Below are 23178 nucleotides of genomic sequence, written 5' to 3' on the forward strand. Positions count from 1 at the left end.
GAAGAACCTTTGGAACTGTCAGAGGAGGAGGAGGTAGGAAGAAATCCTTGAAAATGCCAGCCTTGAGGGGTTCAGTTCTGGTCTGAAGAAAGACTACTACTGACTCGCAGTTTTATTTATTTAATAAAATGTATATAGCACTTGAAGGGACACGGGTGGCACTGTGGGTTAAACCACAGAGCCTAGGACTTGTCGATCAGAAGATTGGCAGTTTGAATCCCCACAACAGGGTGAGCTCCCATTGCTTGGTCCCTGCTCCTGCCAACCTAGCAGTTCGAAAGCACGTCAAAGTGCAAGTAGATAAATCAGTACCGCTCCGGCGGGAAGATAAACGGCATTTCCGTGCGCTGCTCTGGTTCACCAGAAGCGGCTAAGTCATGCTGGCCACGTGACCCGGAAGCTGCACGCCGGCTCCATCAGCTAGTAAAGCGAGATGAGCGCCGCAACCCCAGAGTCGTCCGCGACTGGACCTAATGGTCAGGGGTCCCTTTACCTTTACTATATACCACTTGATTGTAAAAAAATTCTAAAAGTGGTTTACACTCCCCCATATATGGGGGGAAATTGTGTACACTTGAAAACGCAGGCAGCATTAAGATAAATTCAACAGTGTAAATAAGTTTTGATGGATGCAATAATGGAACACTGAATAGTTTCGTTTATGTAAAATATGCAGTGATTTATGTTATGCAAAATGAACCATGGAAAGAGAAGGGAAGTCACTGATACATTTTAGAATATTGATTTAAACAACCTTAAAGTAAAACAGAAAATTTAATAAAAATTATGGGGGGGGAATATAAGTGGTTTACACTCCCCCAGCCCCTCCCACAATGCTAATCACAATGTATAATAAGCAAATTAACCAGAAAGTTTTTTGGATTTCTTCAGACTAGCTGCTCGCCCCTCCCTCCACAAAAAAGAATGAAAAATAAGCTCTTTTCCTTTTCTCTCCATTGCAGAACCTTTCTGTCCAGGAAGGAAGCCACATCTCTAAGGTAGTCAGTGGTGGTGGGTGGGTGGGAATTTCAGCTCCCACTTCAGCAGGTTGGTTATATACACAATGAATGCAGTCAAGAACTCAAGATTCAGGCTCTTCAGTATTGCTACATGCTAACATGAACCACAAAGCCTCTAAGATACTACTGGCTGGCTGCTACGGTTGCAAAGGCCTGGTAGTTTTTTCATACTTGTCATAGAATCAAAACAAGCTGGCTTTAAATTGTCTCAACCTTCTGGATCCAGCCTGCGGCTGCAGGGAAGAAGATACTCTGTCCTGAAATAGAACAGAAAGCACACAAGCTGTCAACTCTTCTAGTATCATCATCTTTTTAGCCTTCTATATAGATGCTGCAGAGGATCAACAGGTCTCCTGAGGTAACAAATTATTCCACCTATATTTAGCTTGTCTTAGGGTGTAAATATTTAGGGAAGTGGATCCAACAGGTTGGTTGCAGCTTGGACAGGAGGCATTTCTTAAAACCACCACCACCACCAAGGTGGTGAAACATTTCCTCGCCATCTTTGCTATATACCAAGGGTGGTGTTCAACTAGGTTTTCCTCAGAGTAGGCTCACTGAAACAAAGGAACATGACTACACCAGGCCCATTAATTTCAATGGGTCTACTGTAGTTCAGTACCAACCCAAGAATATACCTCAATTTGTTAAAACATTCAGCTAAGTGGGAGGGGATCTCCCTGTCAGCAACAGGAAACCTTGATAATACCAGCTATAGGAGATGATGCTGTACCTTCATTTAAGGGAAGATGCTCGCCCGTTCCTGCCAGCACAGCCTCCAGACCAGGTGGCTGTAGGACAGAGGAGGCCTGTGTCACTCGGATGGTGACATCTTCTTTGGTAAGGGTGAAATCCAGCTTGTTTCCTAAGTAGCACACGCCGGTGATCTTTAGTTTCTTTATGTCATCTGGACAGATGGGGTCAAACTTCAGGTGCTTCTTGGTGATCCTAAAGGAAGTAGAGGAAGACTTCCTGTTGGAAAGTCAAGAAGGCACCCTACTTCTTTTCCCTCTCATTTTCCACACCCCACATTCACAATGGGCTGGACAGCTTAGTATGGTTCCTGCCAGTTGTGCAGGCTGGCAGAGATCAGAAGCAGCCATCAAAGATGGACTGTGGCAATTAGAACCCACCTGGGAACTATCTGGCGGTGCCCCAGCAAAGCTACCACAGAGATTAAATCCCCCCCCCCCGTCTCCTTTTGTTGATTTTGCTTCTATAAATATTAATCTTCATTTTGACAACTGCCTTCTGCCTTTTTAATACCAGCATTCTAACTGTGACAAATCAATATAAGTAGAAATCTATATATACTTTATCAACACAATGCTGATTATGCAAAAGCACTGAGGCTCCCAGGCATAGCTGAAGGCACCTGAGGACAGACCAAGAAAACCCTTCGGAGGGCATTTTCCCACTTCCTTTCAAAACCGGACCTGATTTGAGTACTTCAGCCATTTCCTGTTCTTCCTTAACCTAGAGGCAGCTTCGTGGTTATTTTTATCCGAGTGCCGAGAGGCTCTGTCCCACTTCAGTATTGACTCAAGCTTTGTTAGGACAAGCTTTGCGGCTGCAACTAAGTTTCCCACACATGTTGATTGCAAATAAACCATCTCACTAGGAAAAAACAAAAAACAAAACAAGAACGCCTCTGCTATTCCTCCCACCTCAGGCCAGCCAAACTTAAATCACACTAGTCCAGAGATAAAAGCCCTTCCTTCTAATAACATCTCTCCACTGGAACTGTTTGCTTGTGTTGCCCTGAAATTTGGGTGATGCACCCACAATACTTTTCTCAGTATGAAGATCAGATTGGGGACAAATCAGGGGGAAACTGGATTACTTCAATCTCGGAGCCAGGGGGTGCACAGGCTTTACCGGGGCAGGCCAGAGAGTGACTCGCCAGGGACCAATCCGGCAAAAGTAACCATTTAAAACCAGCCCCCCATCCCTATTTGAAGCTCTTTGTCAAGTTGCAATCACTCCCCAGTCATCCAGCAGGGTGGCAGGGACAAGGAGGGATGGGGATTCATCTTTCCTGACTCCAACAAGTCATTACAGAGACAACAGGTGGAACCTGCAGCTCATATGTGATTCAGTTTCTTGATGTAGTGGGCACCTTTTTGATAGCAGCTGCCATCCTTTTTATTCCAATGGACTTCAGGACCGTGTACATTCAGCAACATAGCTAGCTGCTTGGGTGCCCAGTGTGGCATGCATGGGGAGGGCAGGGCACGCCAGAGTCCCACTGGCTGAGCCCCATTCCGCTCTGGCACCCTGCAAGCCCACGTTGCTTTTTTGAGCAGCGCAGAGCCTGCCGGGAGTCTGGCCTTCGCCTCCCCCTCAGCTGTAGCGCAGCTGAGTGCGAGGTGGCAGGCAGCGTGGAACCAGCAGGCGACCGAGCCACTGTGTCACTCCCATGGGAGACGTGTGGCTCGGGTGCAGTTAAGTGCCACCCCCCACGGTGTGGCGCCCAGTGTCTCCTTTCCCCCCGTCCCCTATGTGCACATGAACATTATTGTTAATACAGTTTGCACCTGAATCCAGTGTATCCATAAACGATAGCCTGCAGAAATCCACTCATCCCTGTAAGGAAGTTCACAGCTCCTGATCCATCAGGGTTCTCCACCCAGATCTGAGAGAGTCAGAGAAAAATATTTTTTTCAAGGATGTTGTTTGGAAAGGGTACCTACAGGGATCAAATTTTAAGAAGGGATTAGGAAGGTTTGACCTGCCTGACCTTGAATGGCTCAGTGATGTTGCTGAAACATTTGTTCAGTTGCTGTTGGGCTCTTCCGGTCTCCTTCAGCTCCAACCAGCCAATAGCAAACATGCTCTGATGGAGAAAAGGAACCAACCAGTGAGGGCCCCAGCAGCCTCATTCAGATAAATTCATTTCAGCAGCAAACCCATGGAAGACCCCGCACTGAAACCGTTTGAGGTTTCCACCCTTTTCAAGACAAGGTTTTTTACCCAGGTCATGGCTGGCCCCTGAGGGTCAGTGACTGGCTCATACATCTCTAGGTCATTCCTTCTGACTTCTGGGTCCATGGGATGCATGACAGGGAATCCAAGCAGGACGACATCAGCCTGTTTCACTTGCTCACCTGAGGAAAGAACAAGAGGCAAGATAGACATGTGACCCTGGCCCACGTGCCTTATGGCGAATTGTACCAGAAACGGAGTTGCCAGGCTACCTTGGGTGACAAGTAGCCTGTAATTTTCCTGTTAACAAGGAGGTATGATGAACAGCAGGCAAAAATTCTGCACTTGCAGCTCTCCCACAATGCATTTGCACTGGCTGTGCAGCAATTAAAAGGGCCTAGGAGCCCTGCCAGCAACCTTTTTCTGGGAGCCCTAGGAGACAGCTAGCAGGTATTTTTTAGTCATCACCCTACAAAGGTGAGATCATGGTACAGTGATTATGCGAGAAAGCCATTCTTCAGCAATACATTCTCTATGAGACAATAAGTGGCTCATCATTAGCTTGATATTGCTTTATATAACAACAGCTTTTCAACTTAATAATATTAGCTGAGATGCCACTGTGGGCAAAATACCCCAATGCAGCTCCCCCTCACATATCCCGGACCCTACCTGTGCTGCCAGTCCCGTTGATGCAACTGTACCCTTACCTGCGGCTGCACCTGCGCTGCTGCCATGATGCAGTGGTGAGGGCACAGCGGGCACAACAGCTAGGACAACAGTGCGGGAAGCCCCAATGGGGCCGGCTGTGGTGCCATGATGTCGTTTGGATCCATCACTTGGGGCAAATGGCTTCACCTTGCCTCATAAACCAGTTGCACTCAGGGGGCGAGACAAGTGCCTTCAAGGTGGGGAAACTGGATGTGGAGGATGTGTGAGGGAGGATGCATGTTCTCTAAGATGAATTCTCTGACCCACCCCTCGTGTTACTTGAAACTGCTGAGTGTGTGTGTATGTGTGTTCGTGCAGACTAACAGACTCCTCAGGGAGGAAACTGGACTTCAAGACGTGCCTTCCAAGGTCAATTCCCTTCCTTCCCCCTCATCTTCCAAATTGTGGAAAGAGAGGCGGTGTGTCTCCTCTGAACGCAGGAAACTCCACTTTTGCTGCCAAATGTAATGTCAACTTTGGCAGCGGAGGGTTTATGCTTCTCTGCTGTTCCCTGCTGCCAGTGTTCTGTGGTGGCATGAGGGAAGTGTGCATGGAGCACAAGAGACTGCAGTGCCAGAGCCATGGAAAGGTCCCAGGTTCAATCCCTGGCAAACCCAGGCAGGGCTGGGAGGGACTCCTGCCTCAAACCTTGGAGAGACAGTGCTGGTCACAATATACAATACTGAGCTAGGTATAAAAAAGCTTCCTGTGTTCCTTGCCTCAGACTCTGCTACTCTGAGGTTTTGTGGGGCGCTAGGGTCTAAATACACTGGGGGCTCTCTCTGGTATGTGGGAAATCACTCCTATCCTCTGCCCATTTTGGTGCCCCACACGTTTGCACACGGAAACCCATTTTACTAGCAAGGCAAGTGACACTGATGTGAAGACTTTGACCTGCACAACTGTTATAAAGGGTTAGGCCCACCACACACTCCCTTGTCATGAACTGACTCACCTGGGCAGTACCCATCATACTCTGGGTGGTAATTCCTGCTTTTATCAAAAGGCACTTTAATTTTCTTCCGAACTTCCTCCCACTCTTCAGGGATTGGAATATGCAACTGAGACCCCAAGTCAACCGCAAAATTCAAGCTGGAAAGCAGCAAAGAGAGGTTAAAAAAAAAGAAAGCTTTACAAAAAAAAGTGAAGAAGGAAAGAAAGAGTTGGGCTAGCAGAGCAAGGCTGAGAGCTACAAGGTGGGAAGCTTTAGGGTGCTTCTGGACTGCTTCTATTTTTGTGTGGGATTCGGTCACCTAGTGGCAAATTCATGTTGCACAATTAAAGATGACTTGGAGGTCTTGCACAACAAAGCCCACCTCCTCCCCCAAATTGAAATTGTGGCAGAAAGGAAAGTCATGGGGAAATGTATTGGAAAGTGTGGGAGTAATGGTGCTTGATACGAGGTTTTGTAAGCTCCCCACAAACTAATATGATTGAACGCTCATTGAATAACCCATGTCATCTGAGCTGTCTGCAAACAAATCAGGATGAATGTGGAAGCAACCTCCATGTTTTAAAAGGCATCAATCAAGCTGTCAAAACCTAAAGGAACCGTGAAGGAAAATGTTGGCATGGCAAACAGGAAATGCAAATGGTCAGCCTAGCTCACACATCACACCATGACTGAGCACTACTGTGCAGGCTCTGCGAGAGGAGACTGTGGCCGGCTGGTTTGCTGCTGTGCCACACTGAGCTAACCCATAGTTAAGCTTTTTTAATGGAACATGGAGCAAAGTTGTTTGACTTCTTCCTGCAGCTAAACTAATCATTTAGAGCTGAGCTGTCCTTTAGGCAATAATCAGTATTGGAGGTAGGAATCAGTACTGATGGTTAATTCTGTAAAGAGATTTTGTTTTGTGTTGTTTGGTCTAATTTGAAGATCTTGCTGAGTTATTAATTTATTATAACAATTATTTCATTGTTGTTTTATCCCCTGCATCTTCTTCTATTCTGGTGCTACCTTATGCAGTGAATGTTATGGCCTTTCATAATTTTATAGGTCAAGCAGCCTGCTATTAGGCAGAAAAGAGGTACAAACCTTTTGAAAAGAACTTTTAATTAATCAATTAATTTATGGATTCCTTTGCCTGTATCCATCACCCAAGCAAGAAGAAGAAGAAGAAGAAGAAGAAGAAGAAGAAGAAGAAGAAGAAGAAGAAGAAGAAGAAGAAGAAAGGCAGAAACTGGAAGAGCATAGAGAGAAAATGTCATCAATTCGGCAAGTCCCTTACCTCCTCTGGGCAATGACATTGGTATAAACAGAGTTATCTACAGCAGAGTGATATTCATCAGGGGGCAGGACACCTAGAAGAAGGCAGAACATGGAATCACTTCCTGGATTTTATGAAAATTCAGAATGAGCCCAAGTCAAGAAAAGTCAGATTCCAGGAGCCAAATAAATGTTGCAGGTTAAGTCTATTGTGCATATACTTGCCTATTTTGCACTTCTTGCATATATCTGCTGTTAGGTATGGGATGCGGCAAGGAGTCATGCAGATAACTAAGCCCCACTTAGTCAGCACTGGAACACGGCAAGCTGCTTTATATTGAATCAGATGGTGGCTCCAGCTGGCTCTATATTGTCTGCTCTACAACGGCTGGGAATGACTCTCCAAGGTTTCAGAAGCAAAGGTCTCTCCTTGCCCTACCTGGAGATTGGAGCTGGGACCTTCTGCATGCCAGGCAGGGGCTCTACCCCTGAGCTACAGTCCTTCCCTTCTATAGCCCCTCTGAGATTTTAGCAGTCACTGCAAACATAGTTCCAAGAGGCTAGAGATGTGCCTTAGAGAAAGGGCATGCACACGGGCATGTATAATGTCCTGGTTGAAGCTCCTGCGCAAGCACATTCACTGCATTTTGGACACAGACGGACAAACTGTTTCGTCCCAGCATTTAGTTGGTGATGGTGGTGGGGAACCTGTTCTTCCAGTTTGCACATGTGAAGAAGGGCAGGCCTGAGGGCTGACAGGTTGGTCCTTGTGACATACACAAAGCCATCTCTCCTGCTTCCCCAGAATTGTGTCTGGCTTCCCCTCAGAGGATTAAGGAAAGAGGCCAGAAAACCAAACCCAAATCACTTTGCACCGGAATGAGAAGTGTAATAGTAGCAGATTGCAGGCAGCTCAAGAGGCAGCACAGGAAATGCAAAAGTCGGTGTATGTCTTTTCGGTGAAGGAGGAGTCCCCCTTGCGCATATTTACCAGGGATGTGGTAGCTCTGGTCTTCTGGGTTCCACACCACCCGGCTGCACCAGTACTGAGCCACAGCATGGACCACCTCCCAGCCTCCTGCCTGATGGAAGAGGTCCAGGTCCTAGAACAAGACAGGAAAGAGGGGCTCAGAGGGCCACTGAGTTACATGTTTCCATCCTAGAACAGGATAACATCAGCTGGATAGCTCAGTTGGTTAGCGCTTGGTGCTGATAATGCCAAGGTTGCAGGTTCGATCCCCATAAAGGCCAGCTGCATATTCCTGCATTGCAGGGGGTTGATCCCTTCCAGCTCTATGATTCTGTGATCATGGTTCAGGGGGAATGAGAGGTAAATATCTGAAGATGCATTAATTGGAAAGAGGAATACGACACTGTCTTCAGAGATGAAGCTCTCTCAATTTCAAAAGCAGGTCCCAAGGCTAGAGTTTTATTCATTTACCGGCAATGCCATACAATATGCCCAACACTTACCTGAGTGAAGTAGTAATACTGCTCAAATGCCAGCAAAACATCTCCATTGATGTGAATTTCTTCGTTTCCATAAACCTCCTCAGGGCAGACCTCTCGGCCTGTTGCTGCACTCTCCCAGGGGAACTTCGCACCCTGCCACAATCAAATCGAGTAACACTCAAAAGAGATGATAATTCAAATGGTGATTCTCTGTGGGCAATTTCTGTGGGCAATCTCAAACTCAGGACAACCTTGCACTTTAGCCGCTGTTGAAAGTCATGCGTACTAGACACTGTTTGTGACTCGCTTTGTATAATCCATTTGAAACAAATCAGAATGGTCCCATCTGCACTATACATTTAAATCAGAATCGTACCACAGTCATGGCTTCTCCCAAAGAGCCCTGGGAACTTTAGCAAAGAGCTACAATTCCCAGAGTGGTTTACTAATCATTCCTCTTCCCATGGGAACAAAACGCCATACCCAGGACTAGCTGCATTGTGCAGTGTAGATGGGAAGCAGTGGGATATTAACAAATATGATGAGTGGAAAAAATAAGAGTGCATGCACCCTCATGGGTTAATCTCTCTCTCTTTTTAGACCTGAGCAATCCCTTTGTCAGGTAAGGTCCCCATTCTCTTCCTGTTGCTCCTACCTTGTATCCTTGCTCCTGTGCGTTGCACAGAGCTCCTCCTAGCGTTCGAATCCGGTATTTCAGGATAGCACAAGCTGCTTCCGGATAGAAAAGCAAGATGTTTGGGTACATCCAGGTATCCTGAGTTTAATGACAACATCACATATTGTTATTAGATGGACAAACTCATATTCCTTCTAGCTCACCATCACTAACCTGGTCATAAAATCTGTATGTTGATTCTTCCTGAAGCTTTTAATGATGTAGGATAGTGGTAGCCCACATAAGATGCTCTCTTACAGCGTCTAGAGAGCCACAGGTTCCTTACCCCTGGATTAGGGGATAGTGCCCATGTCTGACTTTTTAGAGAGGTATATGCTACAGATTTTCCCTTCCATGGCTTAAAAAAAAATACCCTGAATTGCAACTATGGCTTCCTGATTGATTCCGTATAGTATGAGTGGGTTATGACTGCCATAGGAAAAGGTTTTGTAATTACATGATTGGTTAGGTAGTGAATACATGTTAGTTCAATGGGGGTGTATACAAGATGGTGTTCAAGAGCTAAAAACAGGTAACCTCTCTGAGATTTGTGAAAGGCTGATGCCTACATACATTTTAATAAAGGCCGATCTTTTTACTCGAAGTCTATGTCCTTTTTCTTTGGTTTTCTTGAAGGGTTACCTCCAGTCTAGCAACCCCTTTAAATTTCTCCAACCTATAGTTCTAATTTCATTTTCTGGCATCTTTAGTTTAAAAGATCTCAGTCTATAGGACTGGAAAAATCTCTCTGCCTAACATCTTGGAGGGACTGGGTTAGATAAGACTTATAGTCCGACTCAGTTTCCTTGATTTTGAACAAGTCTTCCATGATCACTCACCACAAGCTGTGTATATAACAAGACAATACTTCATTCTGGAGCTAGTTACACTAAACTTAAATAATATAGCACACAGAGAGAAAATTCTGCAGAATTCATGCCACCTCCTGTTCTTTATCTCTCAAAATTATATACGGTGGTACCTCGGGTTAAGTACTTAATTCGTTCTGGAGGTCAGTTCTTAACCTGAAACTGTTCTTAACCTGAAGCACCACTTTAGCTAATGGGGCTTCCCACTGCCGCCGTGTCACCAGAACACGATTTCTGTTCTCATCCTGAAGCAAAGTTCTTTACCTGAAGCACTATTTCTGGGTTAGCGGAGTCTGTAACCTGAAGTGTATGTAACCTGAAGCGAATGTAACCCGAGGTACCACTGTACTCTGGAAAGCCAATATTTGCCCAAGCAACCAAAGAATAAGCTCAGTTTGGGGCTATGTCTTCCCTACTGGCATCTCCTGATTTCTGCACCTCATCACCTCTGTGCAGAGATGGGAAACTGGAGACACAGTAGTGCCTTTTGGATCACCTGGTCCCAGAAGACATGGCCCCAGTAATCTTCACCCGAGGTGCCATTAGAAAGGCCTCCAGGGCTAATTCCGGAGAATGGGAAGTCAGAAGAACCCAGGGGAGGAATGGCACTCAGCAGGTAATAGAGGCATCCATAAACAGCCTGGCTCAGTGAAAGAGGTCCCTCAACTTCCACACAGCATCCTTTCCAGAGGGCTGTCCATGCCTGGACGTGAGACACATACAGTGAACGAGAGGCAATCAGTGACAATCCTTCACTAAAGCTCCTTTTCACGTCCTCTTCACTCTCTGCTACAGCTGTGAGGAACTCCCAGGTCTTTTCCTTCTCCTCCTCAGGAAGGGTCATTGCTTGTTGCACTGGGGTCCAGATCATGTGTACAGTAGGCTGAGGGCCACTCTCCACCTCAGGGACCAAAGTCTTTCCATAGATGTAGCTAAAGGAGAGAGGGAGAGAAAAGCTGCAGGAAGGAAGACCTTATGGTTCTTTCATCAGATCAGAGAATCACACAAGGAATTCAAACCCCATCTCTAACTCTACCATTAATCCTACCACTGGTTTCCTAGCTCCCATCCACATCCTGCGCAAAATTTTTGTTCTCCTTACTTTTCAAACTCTCCATATCTTTGCCCTACCTCAAGGGTAGCTCAGATATTTTGGACTACAACTCTCATATTTTGGACTACAACTCTCATCCTAAGAATATTAAAAAGATATCACGATATACATGGTAGATCTTCTCCCCCATTAATCTGCCAACATCTTCTGAATGGGGCTGCCATTGTTCCTTGGGCTTGCCTGTATTCAAACACAGGGACATAAGAAGTTGCCTTCAGGAACTCAGGTCATTGTTCCATCTAGTTTGGCATTGTTTCAGAAAGGAGTCTTTCCAAGGACTCCCTGGAGATGCCTGAGACTGAACCCGGACCTTCTGCATGCAAAGTATGTGCTCTACCACTGAGCTATGGCCTCTCCTCCAAACCATAGGAAGTACTCAATTCTTTCTGCCACTGTCTTTAAATCTCAAGGGAAGAACAACAACACAAATCTGACCAAATCTTCTCATGATGATACTCACTGAGCTCCCTGGAAATCTGCCCCTCTGTGCAAGTCCAGGTCTGGACTCTCAGGTGTGAATTGGGTCTGTAGATTGACAATAATGGGTTCGCCTTCAAGCATTGACCTCTGGATGGTTACGCTGAAGGCCAGAAGGTGAACAAGGGATTGGTGGGCATAGATCCTGTGAGTGGCTGTATAACCTGGAGCCTGGATTGTGTGGCTATAGGTCCCTGCAGGAAAAAGGAAAGAAAATGATCCATGTGAATTCAGATTCTTACACTTTTATTTACGTTCTAAAGAAAGCCTAACAACACAAATTTCACACAAGGTCTGTCTGGTTCAAAGTTCACTTTTGGGACAAGAACATCTAAACACAATCTACAACATTAAAATAATATATTTGGACAAATATTGAGGTTAAAAAAGCCTTTGTTTTGTTATTTACTGAAATAAGAATTATCAGGCACCCTATGGAACTGAAAAAATTGTCTAGTAGCACAAGAAGAGAGAAAAACCTCCAGATCTTAAACACATTGTCCTGGAAATATTGATTACATCTGAATCCTAAGTTTCCTCTGGAGTGGGATACTTTGGATTGCATTTAAGCTTTATTTCAAAACTGTTTGATAGACTACAATACGCAACTGTAGCTGCCAGGATTATGTTAGCACAAAATTGGAAAACCCCAAATATCCTGACCGTTAAAGATTGGCAAATTAAATTATTTGAATATATGGATTTGGCAAAAATGACGCAGAACATCAGACAGCAAAAAGGTACAAAGTTTATTGACGATTGGACCAAATTCATAACATATATGGAAACAAATTCTAGAGATATAAAAATCACAGTAGGTTTAATATAACCCTTGCAATGTGTAGACGATATAAAATGAAAAACTGCAGAATGGATTTAATATTTACATAACCCAAAACCGAGATGGAGGGAAGTCAACCGTTATTTGTTGTCAATTAATGTTTGTCTTCTGGTTTGTTCATGTGTTTTGTTTTGGTTGATGTTTTCTTTCTTTTTTCTTTGGTGTGTGTTGTTTGTTTTTGTTTTTCTTTTTTTGTGGTTTGGTTATAGAAAATGAATAAAAAGAAGTTTTTTAAAAAAAAGATAGACTACAATTGGCTCCCAAAAACTTAGTGAACTTTGTGCTAAATGGGAATTTGAATCCAGGACATCCTGAGCCCAATACCAGCACACTTTATTCAGTGTTCACCTTTGTCTCCTTAAAAGTAAGAGCTTCCTTTTAAAACAATGCCCATGCTCAGTGCAAGCTAAATAACCTAGCCCCATCATTGTGGCATTGCTGCATTTGCAATGAAAAGCAAGAAAGGAAGGGCAACAACACTGTTGACACTTACCTGTCCTGGTGTCCAACGAGAAAGTCTCGGTCAGGCTGTCCTCAGCAGCCACACTCATTTTGACATTAATAGGGCTGGGAACATCAGCACGATGACAGTCCCCGACTGCTCCATTATACACCCCGTTTACATGCAAGATGTCTCTGTAGACACGAGTGCCCAGGTAGGCGTTGGTCACCGTGGCAAGGAGACGGGGGTCAGAGGGCAAAGTGCCAGAGGTGAACACAGCAGGATCTTCCTCTGCCATGGCAACATACCACAGGCAGCTGAAAACAATGTGATGGCACACAGTGAATATTTCATCAGATGAGAAATGTTATGCGCGTAATCACAATACTCAGCACTAAGGCACACAAAATGAAATGTAAGCTCGGAGCTGGATGGAGGCGTGAAAATTGTTCTTATACGGAAGTCGAAACATTGTGTTGCTGTACTTAGGCTGACCAGGCAGAGTGGGGGACAGGGATTGTCTCAGATAATAATTTTGAAAACTGGAACTCTTCTCATCCCTTCAGGACAAGATGCTCAATTTCTCTCTTCTATGCGGTTTTAACAGAGAGGAATCCTGGCTTCTTTGGCATCTGGCTGTCCACTGAAGGAGGGAACTTTCTCAGAGAACAATGCCCTGCGACTCCAGTCTCAGTCTCCCACTCAGCCACAGGAAGCTTGGTCGTGCCCAAGGACTTGAATGTCCTTCCTCCTTTAACTGGCAAGATTCTCTCTTACAAAGATGAAACCAAAAGGAGAGGACTGATCTTTCCCTCACTTTCCATAGGTCAGAAAAAAAGGTTCCTGCTCATGCATATGTGAAAATTTTCAAATACTAGATGCTAATGCAAAAACCTGTTTTTAAGAGTCATAGTTGTGACAAGATATGTTCCATTGCAGCAGTCTGACCATGTAAGAACTCGGGCATTTGCAGGATTTTTTTCCAGGAGAGATGCAGCAAAGTACAAAATGTACATAGATACATAACTAGTGCCAAAGGACAGGTCTATCATTTCTGGTAGATCTGGTGACTGAGTGGTGGTGAGGCCTGGGGACCACGTCTACTAAGCTTAGTAGTAACTGCCTTTGAGGAACTAATATACCATAGTTCTCCCATTCTGTTAATTTTTCGATGGGCAGATTTACTGATCATTGCAGACTTGCTGTTTTGACAATATTTTTCCACCACAACTGAAACGCTTCAGTTTTTCCCCAGGCTCCCTTTGCCCTGCACATGCTTAATTCATTGCACTGCTGCTCCAAATAACACCACAGTCCCCTCGCATTTCCCCCCTTTTAAAAACAGAAGAAAACGTGGGAAGAGTACACTGCAGGGCTGCCACTCCCTACTGCAGCGCCCAGCAAAATGGGTACTGTATATCATTGGTCTGCTTCGTAAGGCTAGTGTACTCTCTGTTCTCTCAGCAATACTGTATTATCTTTGTTATTACAGGATGAGTCCTTTGAAAGAGGCCCCGTGGATACAGAGTACACATGTTCCACGGTGCCTCTTTTCAAAGACTCACCCTGTATTAGCATGGCAATTTTACAAGAAGAAAATCACATGTATGGAAAATAAGCCCAGAGGTTGAAAGCTCAATCACAGCTACAATCTACGGTATTTCTGACTTTCCCCCATGGAACAGCAATCACTCCCGTCCAGAAACACTCACTCCAAAAGGTCAGCGAGCGGGTGCGGGGGGGCGCTCAAAAAATTAACCAGGAAGTTTCTACTCCACCTCTCTTCTGGTTAATTGGCTAGCTCCGATTTCTCATTGTTACGACTTCATTCATTGGCTACACACAGTGAAAGGCGGGAGCAAGGTTAGTTTCTTACAAAAACAAACCTCCCATCTCAAATGTCACAAGGTTTGCTGCGATTATTATTGAAAAGCTGCTTCCCCTCTCTCCACTGCCATGCTGGCAGTTTGGGGAAACTCCGCTTCTCTCATTCAACAGGTATAATAACAACACTTTCCTGGCGATTTTCCTGCAAAAAAGCTCCCTCTGCTCGTCCGCGCTGAGGATCGAGCAAAACACGCACACGCGACATAGACATTTAACCACCTTAATGTAGGTGTTAAGCAATCCCATAAATGTCTACTCAGAAGTAAGTGCCATTGAGTCAGATCGGGCTGACTAGTCCCAGGTAAGTGCAAGCACACTTGCCTTGGAGTAAGCTCCACTTGGATCAATGGCACTTACCGCGCTAAAAGACGTGGTGAACTGGAGGCCAGTTCATACTACAGTACAGGAAAAGAGGGAACGGATGAGTTGCCTCGGGAAAACAATGGTTTGGGTCTTGCCTTGAATCAGGTCGCTGAGATCCGGACAGTCCTCCGGATTGCTGCTGGAGGTGGAGCCGCCGGAGGACGACGGGGGCGGGGAGATCGCAGAAGAGGGATCCTGGAAGCCCAGGAGGGAGGAGAAGGAAATACGTTTAACTTTTAAAAAAGCAATAACAACTTCCAGCCGGAGATAATTAACTTCGCGTGTGTCCTATAATATCGTAATCTGAGCAAGGGAAACAAGTAGGGTACACAGATTGCGTCGAAAAAGATTTAATTATCTGGTTAATCACTTTTCCGCACGGAGAGGAAATTTCCTGCTTGGCGTCCTGAGAGTCAGTCAGCAAAGAGATCAAGGGAGACGCTCAGCAAACAATAAAGAGCGAAAAAACACAGCAAAAGGCAAGGAAACCAGGAGTTTCAGAGCAGGGAATTTCCCGTGTAATAAAAGATTCATTTCCTTCACACCTGGGGCTGCCTACACACTATACATTTGAAGCACATCCTTCCGGATCCTGGGAACTGTAGTTTACTATTCCCATATATTGTATGTATTGTACATTGTACCCAGCACCCACAACAAACTACAGTTCACATGGCTTTTTGGTGTGTGAGATTTAAGGGGGGGGGAGAGGAACCTGGGTCTTTCTGGTACCACCAAGATCTATGTTGGGATCTGCTGCCCCTGTAGATCCCGCCACCTGAGGCAGTTGCCTCACCTTGCGATATGGGTGGGCCGGCCCTGGCACCATAATACAAGTTTTTGTGGCGGGTAGGTGGACTAGAGTCCACATTATGCTTTAGTAAACATGTTAGTGAATAAGTTACCACAGGACTCTTGGTTGTTTGTACTGCAGTGGGTCTGGGAAATGGGTGGGAAAGGGACAAAAAGAGAGAAAAAAACTCTTTTCGTTTTGAAAATGAATGTCCTTCTTTTGTGCCTGCAGCACAATATTTGCCTCCAGGAAGGCAAGTCCAGCAAACATCTTGTCTATTCTGTCTGGTAGATCAGTTTCTGTGGTGCCTCTAGTGATGTGATGCCAATTTTTAGGGGTCTCTCTTCCTGGACTACTTTTAAAACCATAGGCTTGGAAAATGTTTAAGGGCAATGAAATACACAGTAAGCCTGCAACTTATTCATCTTTAATTTGTACTCATTCTTCTTTACATGCTTGCCATTTTTTTAAAAAAACAAAACAGAAATTTAAAAGGGGGCAGACACCCAGGAAAAAAGACTTTGGCAATCCCGCTTGCCCTTGAACCCAATGTGTTTTTACGAAACACAATATTGGCTTTAGGTGTGATCCATGGAAAGTAACCACCAGAAAAGTTGAGGGCATACTCCCAAAGCATAGTCATTTTAAAGAAGAAAGTCCATATGCATTTGAAGATGACGTATGAAGTGTGTGCGCTGCGTGTATTTTCACTTTTTAAAAAAATAATCAAGGATTTATATTTTACAGAACTTGTAGCAGTATGTTAGGAATTCAGTGGTAATGACTTTACTTTGTTACACCTTCTCTTTGCCCTTACTCTGAAGAAGTAAGAACACAGTGGTCATTGGGCCCCACAAATAACTCAGAGATGCATTTTAAAATAAAAGCACACATTCTACTCATGTAAAAACACGCTGATTCCCGGACTGGATGTAGAAGGCAATTGGGCCGGATCTGGCCCCTGGACCTTAGGTTGCCTACCGCTGCTCTACACCATTCATAACCCGCCTCTATTATGCCCCTGGTTTCTTGCCTGTTTTCTAAACTAGAAAGCCCCAAATGTTGTAACCTTTCTTCATAGGAGTTGCTGAAGTCCCTTGATCATTTTGATAGACCATGCGTGCTGTTATCCTTGCCTCTAAATGTGCTTGTCCCCCTCAGGTTGCTCCATTCTTAGCTCTATGCTTTGGTGGTTGGCATCTCTCATCTGTTCTTCCCACCTACCCATCACTATCTGAGCTGGACCTGGGAATTAACCTGCAGAGAGAGTCAGGAATGAGGCTGATGGCTGAGGGGGTGAAACACCCAGAGTGCAAGACACAGAAACTGGTGTAAGTGATGGGTTAGCATTCTATCTTCTGTGTTTGCTATTTCTGCTAGAATCGTAAAATCCTGTGCCTGACCCAGTTATTCTGTCATTACAAAGAAAACGTCATCTTCTTTTACTTGGTTCCTGTATATTTATGTATCTTTTTCAATCATTGCTGCTAAAAATGTGGTTTGGACAAACAACTCGTACTCTAATAGCCCACTGGCCCCAGTGTGATGTTTCCAGACATCTTTGCAGAAGAAAATATAACTATTCCAGATAAAAATCAAAAGTATTGCTTCACTCTCTTTCTTCTGCTACATGCTGGCCAACACCCAACAAGAGAGCTGCCCGCCTGCTATTCTGTGTGTTTCTCTGAGCCAATACCTCTTTGTTAGCTGCATATGTAAACAGTGGTAAAACTTTTTTACAGCCAACTCATTACAGCTTCAAATTGTAATTTAGTTCTACCCTTGTATGAAAAAAAACACCATGCTTAATGGAAAAATACAGAAGCTTTCTTTACAATGCAGACTAAAAATGCAGCAGTTTATTTACATTAAACATAACTTTAATACTGTATAATGCAAGGAATCCCAGAGGTGCTGCCACACTGAAAGCTCAACTTCTTTCAGATGTGGAGTGAACATCATATGGTCATTGCAGGAGTGCAAGGTCTGCACAGCAAAATGGTCAGGTAGGCACATGTGGTGGGGAATCCCTAAGGTAAACTGGTCTCAAGCTCTTAAAGAGCTTTCTATAGAATACTAAGACCTTGAACTTGGCAGCCAGTGCAGGTCTTTGAGCGGAGGTATGATTTGGTGGCAGGATCTCTCTCCTATCAGCAGTCATTCTACACTAACTACAGCTTCCAGGCAAGCTGCAAGGGAACCCACCCCTCCGCAATGCGTTGCGGTACTCTTAACCTTGAAGTACAGTATAGTGACTCTTCACCCAAAGGGAGCAGCCTAAAATGGGGCAGCTCAAAAAAGAGCTGAAACACTTGAGTTTCCTGACTTGGGAGTGTGTGTTTCAGTGAGAGGGGGCAATTCATGTTTGCAAATACCCAGTTCAGACAAAAAAATGCATGCAGCAACTGAGATCCTGCAAATCACAGTCCGTCTGTGAACAGCTCCTAGGGAGAGGCAGCAATTATTTCAGGCTAAGTATCCCGGGTTTCTTTTTCTTTTTGCGGGTGGGTGGGTAGGTGGGTGGGCAAACTCCTTCCTCGCTGTGGGCAAGTTCAGGGAGGGCAGGCGAGTGTTTGGGCGAAGAGGGGCTCTGGATCTGGAGCGCAGCAACCTGCGAGGCAAGGCCGTTGCCTGCTGCGTCATCAGCGCTGTGCGTGCCTTTCGCGTTTATGGGAAAGTGACGCGCTTGACTCCTTAAAAGTCCAGAGAAAACACTGGCGGCACTGCGAGGAGAGATGGGCGCTGGAGCAGCGCGAAGCCGAGCGGTGAGATGCGCCCGAGTGGCCGCGCCTGCTTTTTCTGACCTTCCCTCAGCGGCTCAGATCTCCCGAGTCTGGGCTCTTCCCTTCTCATGTCGCAGCCTGGAAAAAGGGGCGTGGGGTGGAGGCGAGAGGGGCCACGATTCTCACCCCTCCTCGATCCGAGGGGGAAGCTGCGATGTGCGAAAGGCACTCCGCGTGTTCTCAGAGACCTGTTGCGTCATTAGTGCATCACGTGATATCCCAGGGCAAGGTTTTTGTTGCTTTTCTGAGCATGTAGCGGGACGCAAGCTGTGCGGTTTGGAAAGATGAAGATGTGCGGCGTTAGACGCGCGTGTTTATTAAGCACTTAAATAATAGGCAGTGTCAGGGGCACAATGCGTTCAGTTTTCATGTTTAAACTGCCGAAGCCGTATTGAAACACCACTTTCTTTTGGGCGGGAATATCCTCTTTCATCTTCGGGCAGGTAACGTTTCATCACCTTCTTAACGCCCTGAAAGCGCTCTTCTTCTTGCACCTGTTGCTGAACCAAAGGAATATCCATAAAATAATCATCCTGTATATCAGATAAGAACTACTGACTGACTACTGTGGAGAAACCACAACTGACACAAGGTGTAAGAAAGGTGCAAAGCAAGCTTTGTATCCTTTTGGGGTTATTTCTCTCTTTCATAATGTGCCTGAAGTGAAATTTGTGAGGTGGGAAAACCTGCTTCTAAAACCTATGCCAGGGCTCAGTTGCAGTGTTGAAGAATACTTCCTGCTAATCTCCTTAAAAAAGAAATAAATCCCCACATTTGTTTTAGTTATTGCTCTTAATTGATTTTTTTTCTTTTACAAACATGCATTTTCTTTTTATTTCTGTTAATCTTCTTTGAATGTTTCAAAAAACTGAGGTGGGGGGAGTGGGATAAAATGGTTTTATAAAAACCAAATTGCCCCATGTTTAAGACATGCTGGCTTATTTACATGCTTGCTTTCTGTATGCAGGAGTCAGCCAGTGTTTCTTTTCTTAGGAGTATTGCAGGGAAGACACTCTACACATCATGCTCAGGGCATGTTGATATAATAATTACTTTGTTTTAGCCATCATCTGAAATGTGTGTGTCATTAACACTGATGACTAAGAAAGATTTCAGAACCTGCTTTCCAATTTCCAGATAACAGGTTTTAGTTTATCACAATTAATTTAATTTAAATATTTACATCCTCTCTTTCTACCCAAGGCAGGTCTTCAAGGGGGATAACAACATGACTGAGTCACTGCAAATAATTCCACAACTAAAATAAGAACCAACCCACAATAGTCAGTCAAATCAAATAAATGCCACTGGAAGCCTAAGGAAAGAAGACATTTTAACTTGTTGTGCCCAAGCTTAGTAATACCAAAATGTTTTAAATTTGTCCAGTAATTGCTTTTATTTTGAGTAAGCGCTGCAGATTTGTTAGGCGCTGGTGAAATATGGTCAATCCTATTGGCCTTGGTTAATAACATAATGGCCTTACTAATGGATATTTCTGTTCTAATAGAAGCTTCTCAGCAATCTTCAAGGCCTGATCCCTGCAGATGAAAATGAAGTAATCTAGAATTATGTTAAGGGAACATGCTAGGTAATTTATTGGATTGTTCCATGGGGATAGCCATGGGTGTAGCCAGGATTATTGTTTGGGGGGGGCAGGCCTTTTGTTGGGGGCAGAATCTGAGTTTGCTATGTATTTTTACTGAATTTTATCATTTTAGCGGGGGCAGTTGCCCCTCCCTGCCCCTCTGGCTACGCCCATGGTGATGGTTCAGTTGGTTAGAGCATGGTACCGATAACACTAGGGTTGCAGGTTTGATCCCCATAAGGGACACCTGAATTGCAGGGGGTTGGCCTAGATCATCCTTGGGGTCCCTTCCAACTCTATGATCTCTTTAGCTTGCTTTTCACAATCTCTAAGTAACAGCTTTTCATCTTTTTGTGTGGCCCCAGATCTGAGAACAGAGTCCTTTTATGAGATCGCCAAAGCTCATAACAGCCTCTAACAAGGAAACCCACAATGGCTCACCCAGATCTCGCGATGGGTAGCCAAACCCTCTATGATGCCTTGGAAGAACTCCTTGAAGACCAGTTTAACATTTTTAAATGGAAGCTACAAGACATTGACCATGATGGAAAGGGGAAAATCCCCAAAATTCAGCTGGACAGTGCTGATAGATCCGATGTTATTCATCTCATGTGTGACTTCTGTGGTGAGGCCAATGCAGTAAAAGTATGCATATGTGTCCTTGAAGATATTGGCAAGGAAGACATTGCTGCAAATCTCAAAGAAGCAACATGGAAAGGTAAGAAATCATGGCATATTGCTGGAGATTCACTTTTTTCTTTTCTTGTTCATGTTAAAGAGGATCTCCAGTAAGCAAATGCATCGGATCCTGGTGGAACTGCTAACGGGGACTCACCTGAAGAACTCCATTATCAGGCAGGGGTATAAGGACTTGGGCAGCCCTTAAGGTACCTTGGACCCAAGTTCTTAAGGGCCTTGTAAGTTAATACAAGAAGCTTAAGCTTGGCTCAGTATCATGTGGGCAGCCAGTGCAAGCTTTTAAGCACTGGAGTTACATTCTAGCAGTAGTCTGTCCCCATGAACAGTGGAGCCACAGCATTTTACATCTCCATGTTTGATTGGGATGGGATTATATATGTCTGTGTAGTTCATGTACAGGCTAAAACAGCTTTTTATATTTACTGAGCTTTCTCATTTCAAGACAAGAGATGGAATTCCTAAAAAAAATATTTGGTGCTTTCTCAATACTTCTGCTGGCACATGTCCTTTTCTTAGGTTCTAGGTTAACCTACAGAGACTACATAAAGGGCAAATTTCAGTCAATGAAAGTCCATCCTTCTCTTGGTGAAAATCTGCTTCGAAGCTGCCAGTATTCAAAGCTAACCTTTGATATTGAGAGTCCCAGAAAGCAGGAGGAAGAACATGAAATCATGGCTTTAGGATGGGTATATTTTCGAGACACTTACATGGACTATTGTAGCCTTCAAACAGAGTATACCACTGAAAAGCTATTTAATCCTGATAGAAATGGACTGGTTCCACAAATTGTTGTACTGCAGGGGGCTGCAGGGATCGGGAAAACAACAACGGCAAGAAAAATCATGTTTGACTGGGCCTGTGGAAGACTTTATCAGGCCATGTTTGATTATGTTTTCTACATTAATTGTGGAGAGATGAACCTCTGTAATGAGGATAGTAGTATTGCAGAAATCATTTTAAAACGGTGGCCCCGACAGGATGAAATTAAGAAGATGCTGGAGAATCCGAAGAAACTGCTGTTTGTAATTGATGGGTTTGATGAATTAAGATGCTCCCTTCAACCAGACCCCTTTTGTACTGATCCCTGGCAGAAGGGGCCTGTGGAGGTCCTCCTGGGCAGCTTACTTAAGAAAAAACTCCTTCCTGAATCCTACTTGATAATAACAACAAGACCAACAGCCCTGGGGTATCTCCATGAGTGCTCAGAGGAATTACGTCGCCATTTCAAGATCCTGGGATTTTCAAAAGAGGACAGAGAGAAATATTTCCACAAATTCTTTGAGAGTAAAGACCGAGCAACTCAAGCTTTCAGTCTTGTAAAACAGAACGAGACCCTCTTCACCATGTGCTCGGTTCCCCTTGTGTGCTGCATTATCTGCATGGTGTTGGTACAACAGATGGAAAACAGTGAGGATCTTTGGCAAACATCCAACACGCTCACTGCCGTCTATATGCTTTACCTTTCCAGCTTGCTAAAGCTGCACCACAACAGCCCATCAAAGGAGCATATTAGAAAGAACTTGAAAAGTTTGTGTTCTCTGGCTGCAGATGGAATCTGGAAACGAAAAATACTGTTCTGGGAGGAAGAAATCAAAGAGCTCGGCTTAGATCAGGAAGACTCCCTCCCCCTCTTTCTGAGCAAGAGCATTTTCAGAAGGAACATTGAATGTGAACGTGCCTACAGCTTCATTCACTTAAGCTTCCAGGAGTTTTTTGCAGCCTTATCTTACTTACTGGAAGAAGGAGAAGGGCTGAGTTCTGAAAATCCTAATCGAGATGTGGTCAGATTATTAGAAAGCTACGCAGTTTCCAGACCTGATTTAGAAGTAACGGTACGCTTCCTCTTTGGCCTCGTAAATGAAGGAAAGGGAATGAAGGACATGAAAGAGCGGTTTGGATGGAAATTTTCGCCTAAGATTAAAGAAGTCTTATTAGAATGGGTGAAAAACACCACAGAAACAAAGATCGATGTACATGAGAGGCATAAGCACCGATGGCTTGAATGCTTATATGAGAACCAAGAGGAAAATTTTGTGGAAACTGCATTGGATCACGTGACTGAAGTTACCGTACACGGAAGATACCTGACTAAGACAAGAGTGATGGCCCAGGCATATTGCTTGGAGCACTGCTCTGCTTTGGAGGTCCTTCACGTGGAGGAAATGTTATTTATGAGATATTATGATTTTACCAAAGAAATACTAGAAAAAGAGGAGGAGGAAGAAGAGGAAAAACTTAATAATTCAGAACCACGTTCAGACGGGTATGTATTATTTAAATAAGGGATGTTGAGTTTCTCTGCATCTGCCACTTCCACACACGGGATTTCACCA

At 44.6% G+C, this 23178-nt stretch overlaps 2 protein-coding genes across 5 annotated transcripts in view; one reads left to right on the plus strand and one right to left on the minus strand.

Moving 5' to 3' along the window:
* Positions 1-755: 755 nt before the first annotated feature.
* On the minus strand, positions 756-15225 carry PGGHG (protein-glucosylgalactosylhydroxylysine glucosidase). 4 transcript variants are annotated; one of them, XM_081884552.1, is made up of 14 exons: positions 15081-15225; positions 12787-13052; positions 11436-11646; positions 10358-10793; positions 8972-9091; positions 8338-8469; positions 7856-7967; positions 6887-6959; positions 5611-5747; positions 3993-4126; positions 3760-3855; positions 3557-3654; positions 1753-1967; positions 756-1276 (listed from the first exon to the last, which is right to left on the minus strand). In XM_081884552.1, exons 2-14 carry the CDS (start codon positions 13031-13033, stop codon positions 1218-1220), a joined length of 2070 nt encoding a protein of 689 aa, XP_081740678.1. In that variant the 5' UTR covers positions 13034-13052; positions 15081-15225; the 3' UTR covers positions 756-1217. The 4 variants fall into 4 exon arrangements, with proteins under 4 accessions (XP_081740678.1, XP_081740679.1, XP_081740680.1 ...); XM_081884553.1 differs by having other exon boundaries at positions 14980-15114; XM_081884554.1 differs by lacking the exon at positions 15081-15225 and adding an exon at positions 14448-14462.
* Positions 15226-18676: 3451 nt separating this feature from the next.
* Positions 18677-23178, plus strand: part of LOC309355456 (uncharacterized protein) — a 35766-nt gene continuing 31264 nt past the window's right edge. Inside the window, exons 1-3 of the mRNA XM_081886343.1 lie at positions 18677-19004; positions 20512-20864; positions 21362-23112. Coding sequence (XP_081742469.1) covers positions 20579-20864; positions 21362-23112 — 2037 coding nt within the window. The 5' untranslated portion in view covers positions 18677-19004; positions 20512-20578. The remainder of the gene's footprint in view (positions 19005-20511; positions 20865-21361; positions 23113-23178) is intronic.

This window comes from Podarcis melisellensis (genome assembly GCF_964234715.1).
Source record: "Podarcis melisellensis genome assembly, chromosome: 1".
In the NCBI taxonomy this organism is placed as follows: domain Eukaryota; kingdom Metazoa; phylum Chordata; class Lepidosauria; order Squamata; family Lacertidae; genus Podarcis; species Podarcis melisellensis.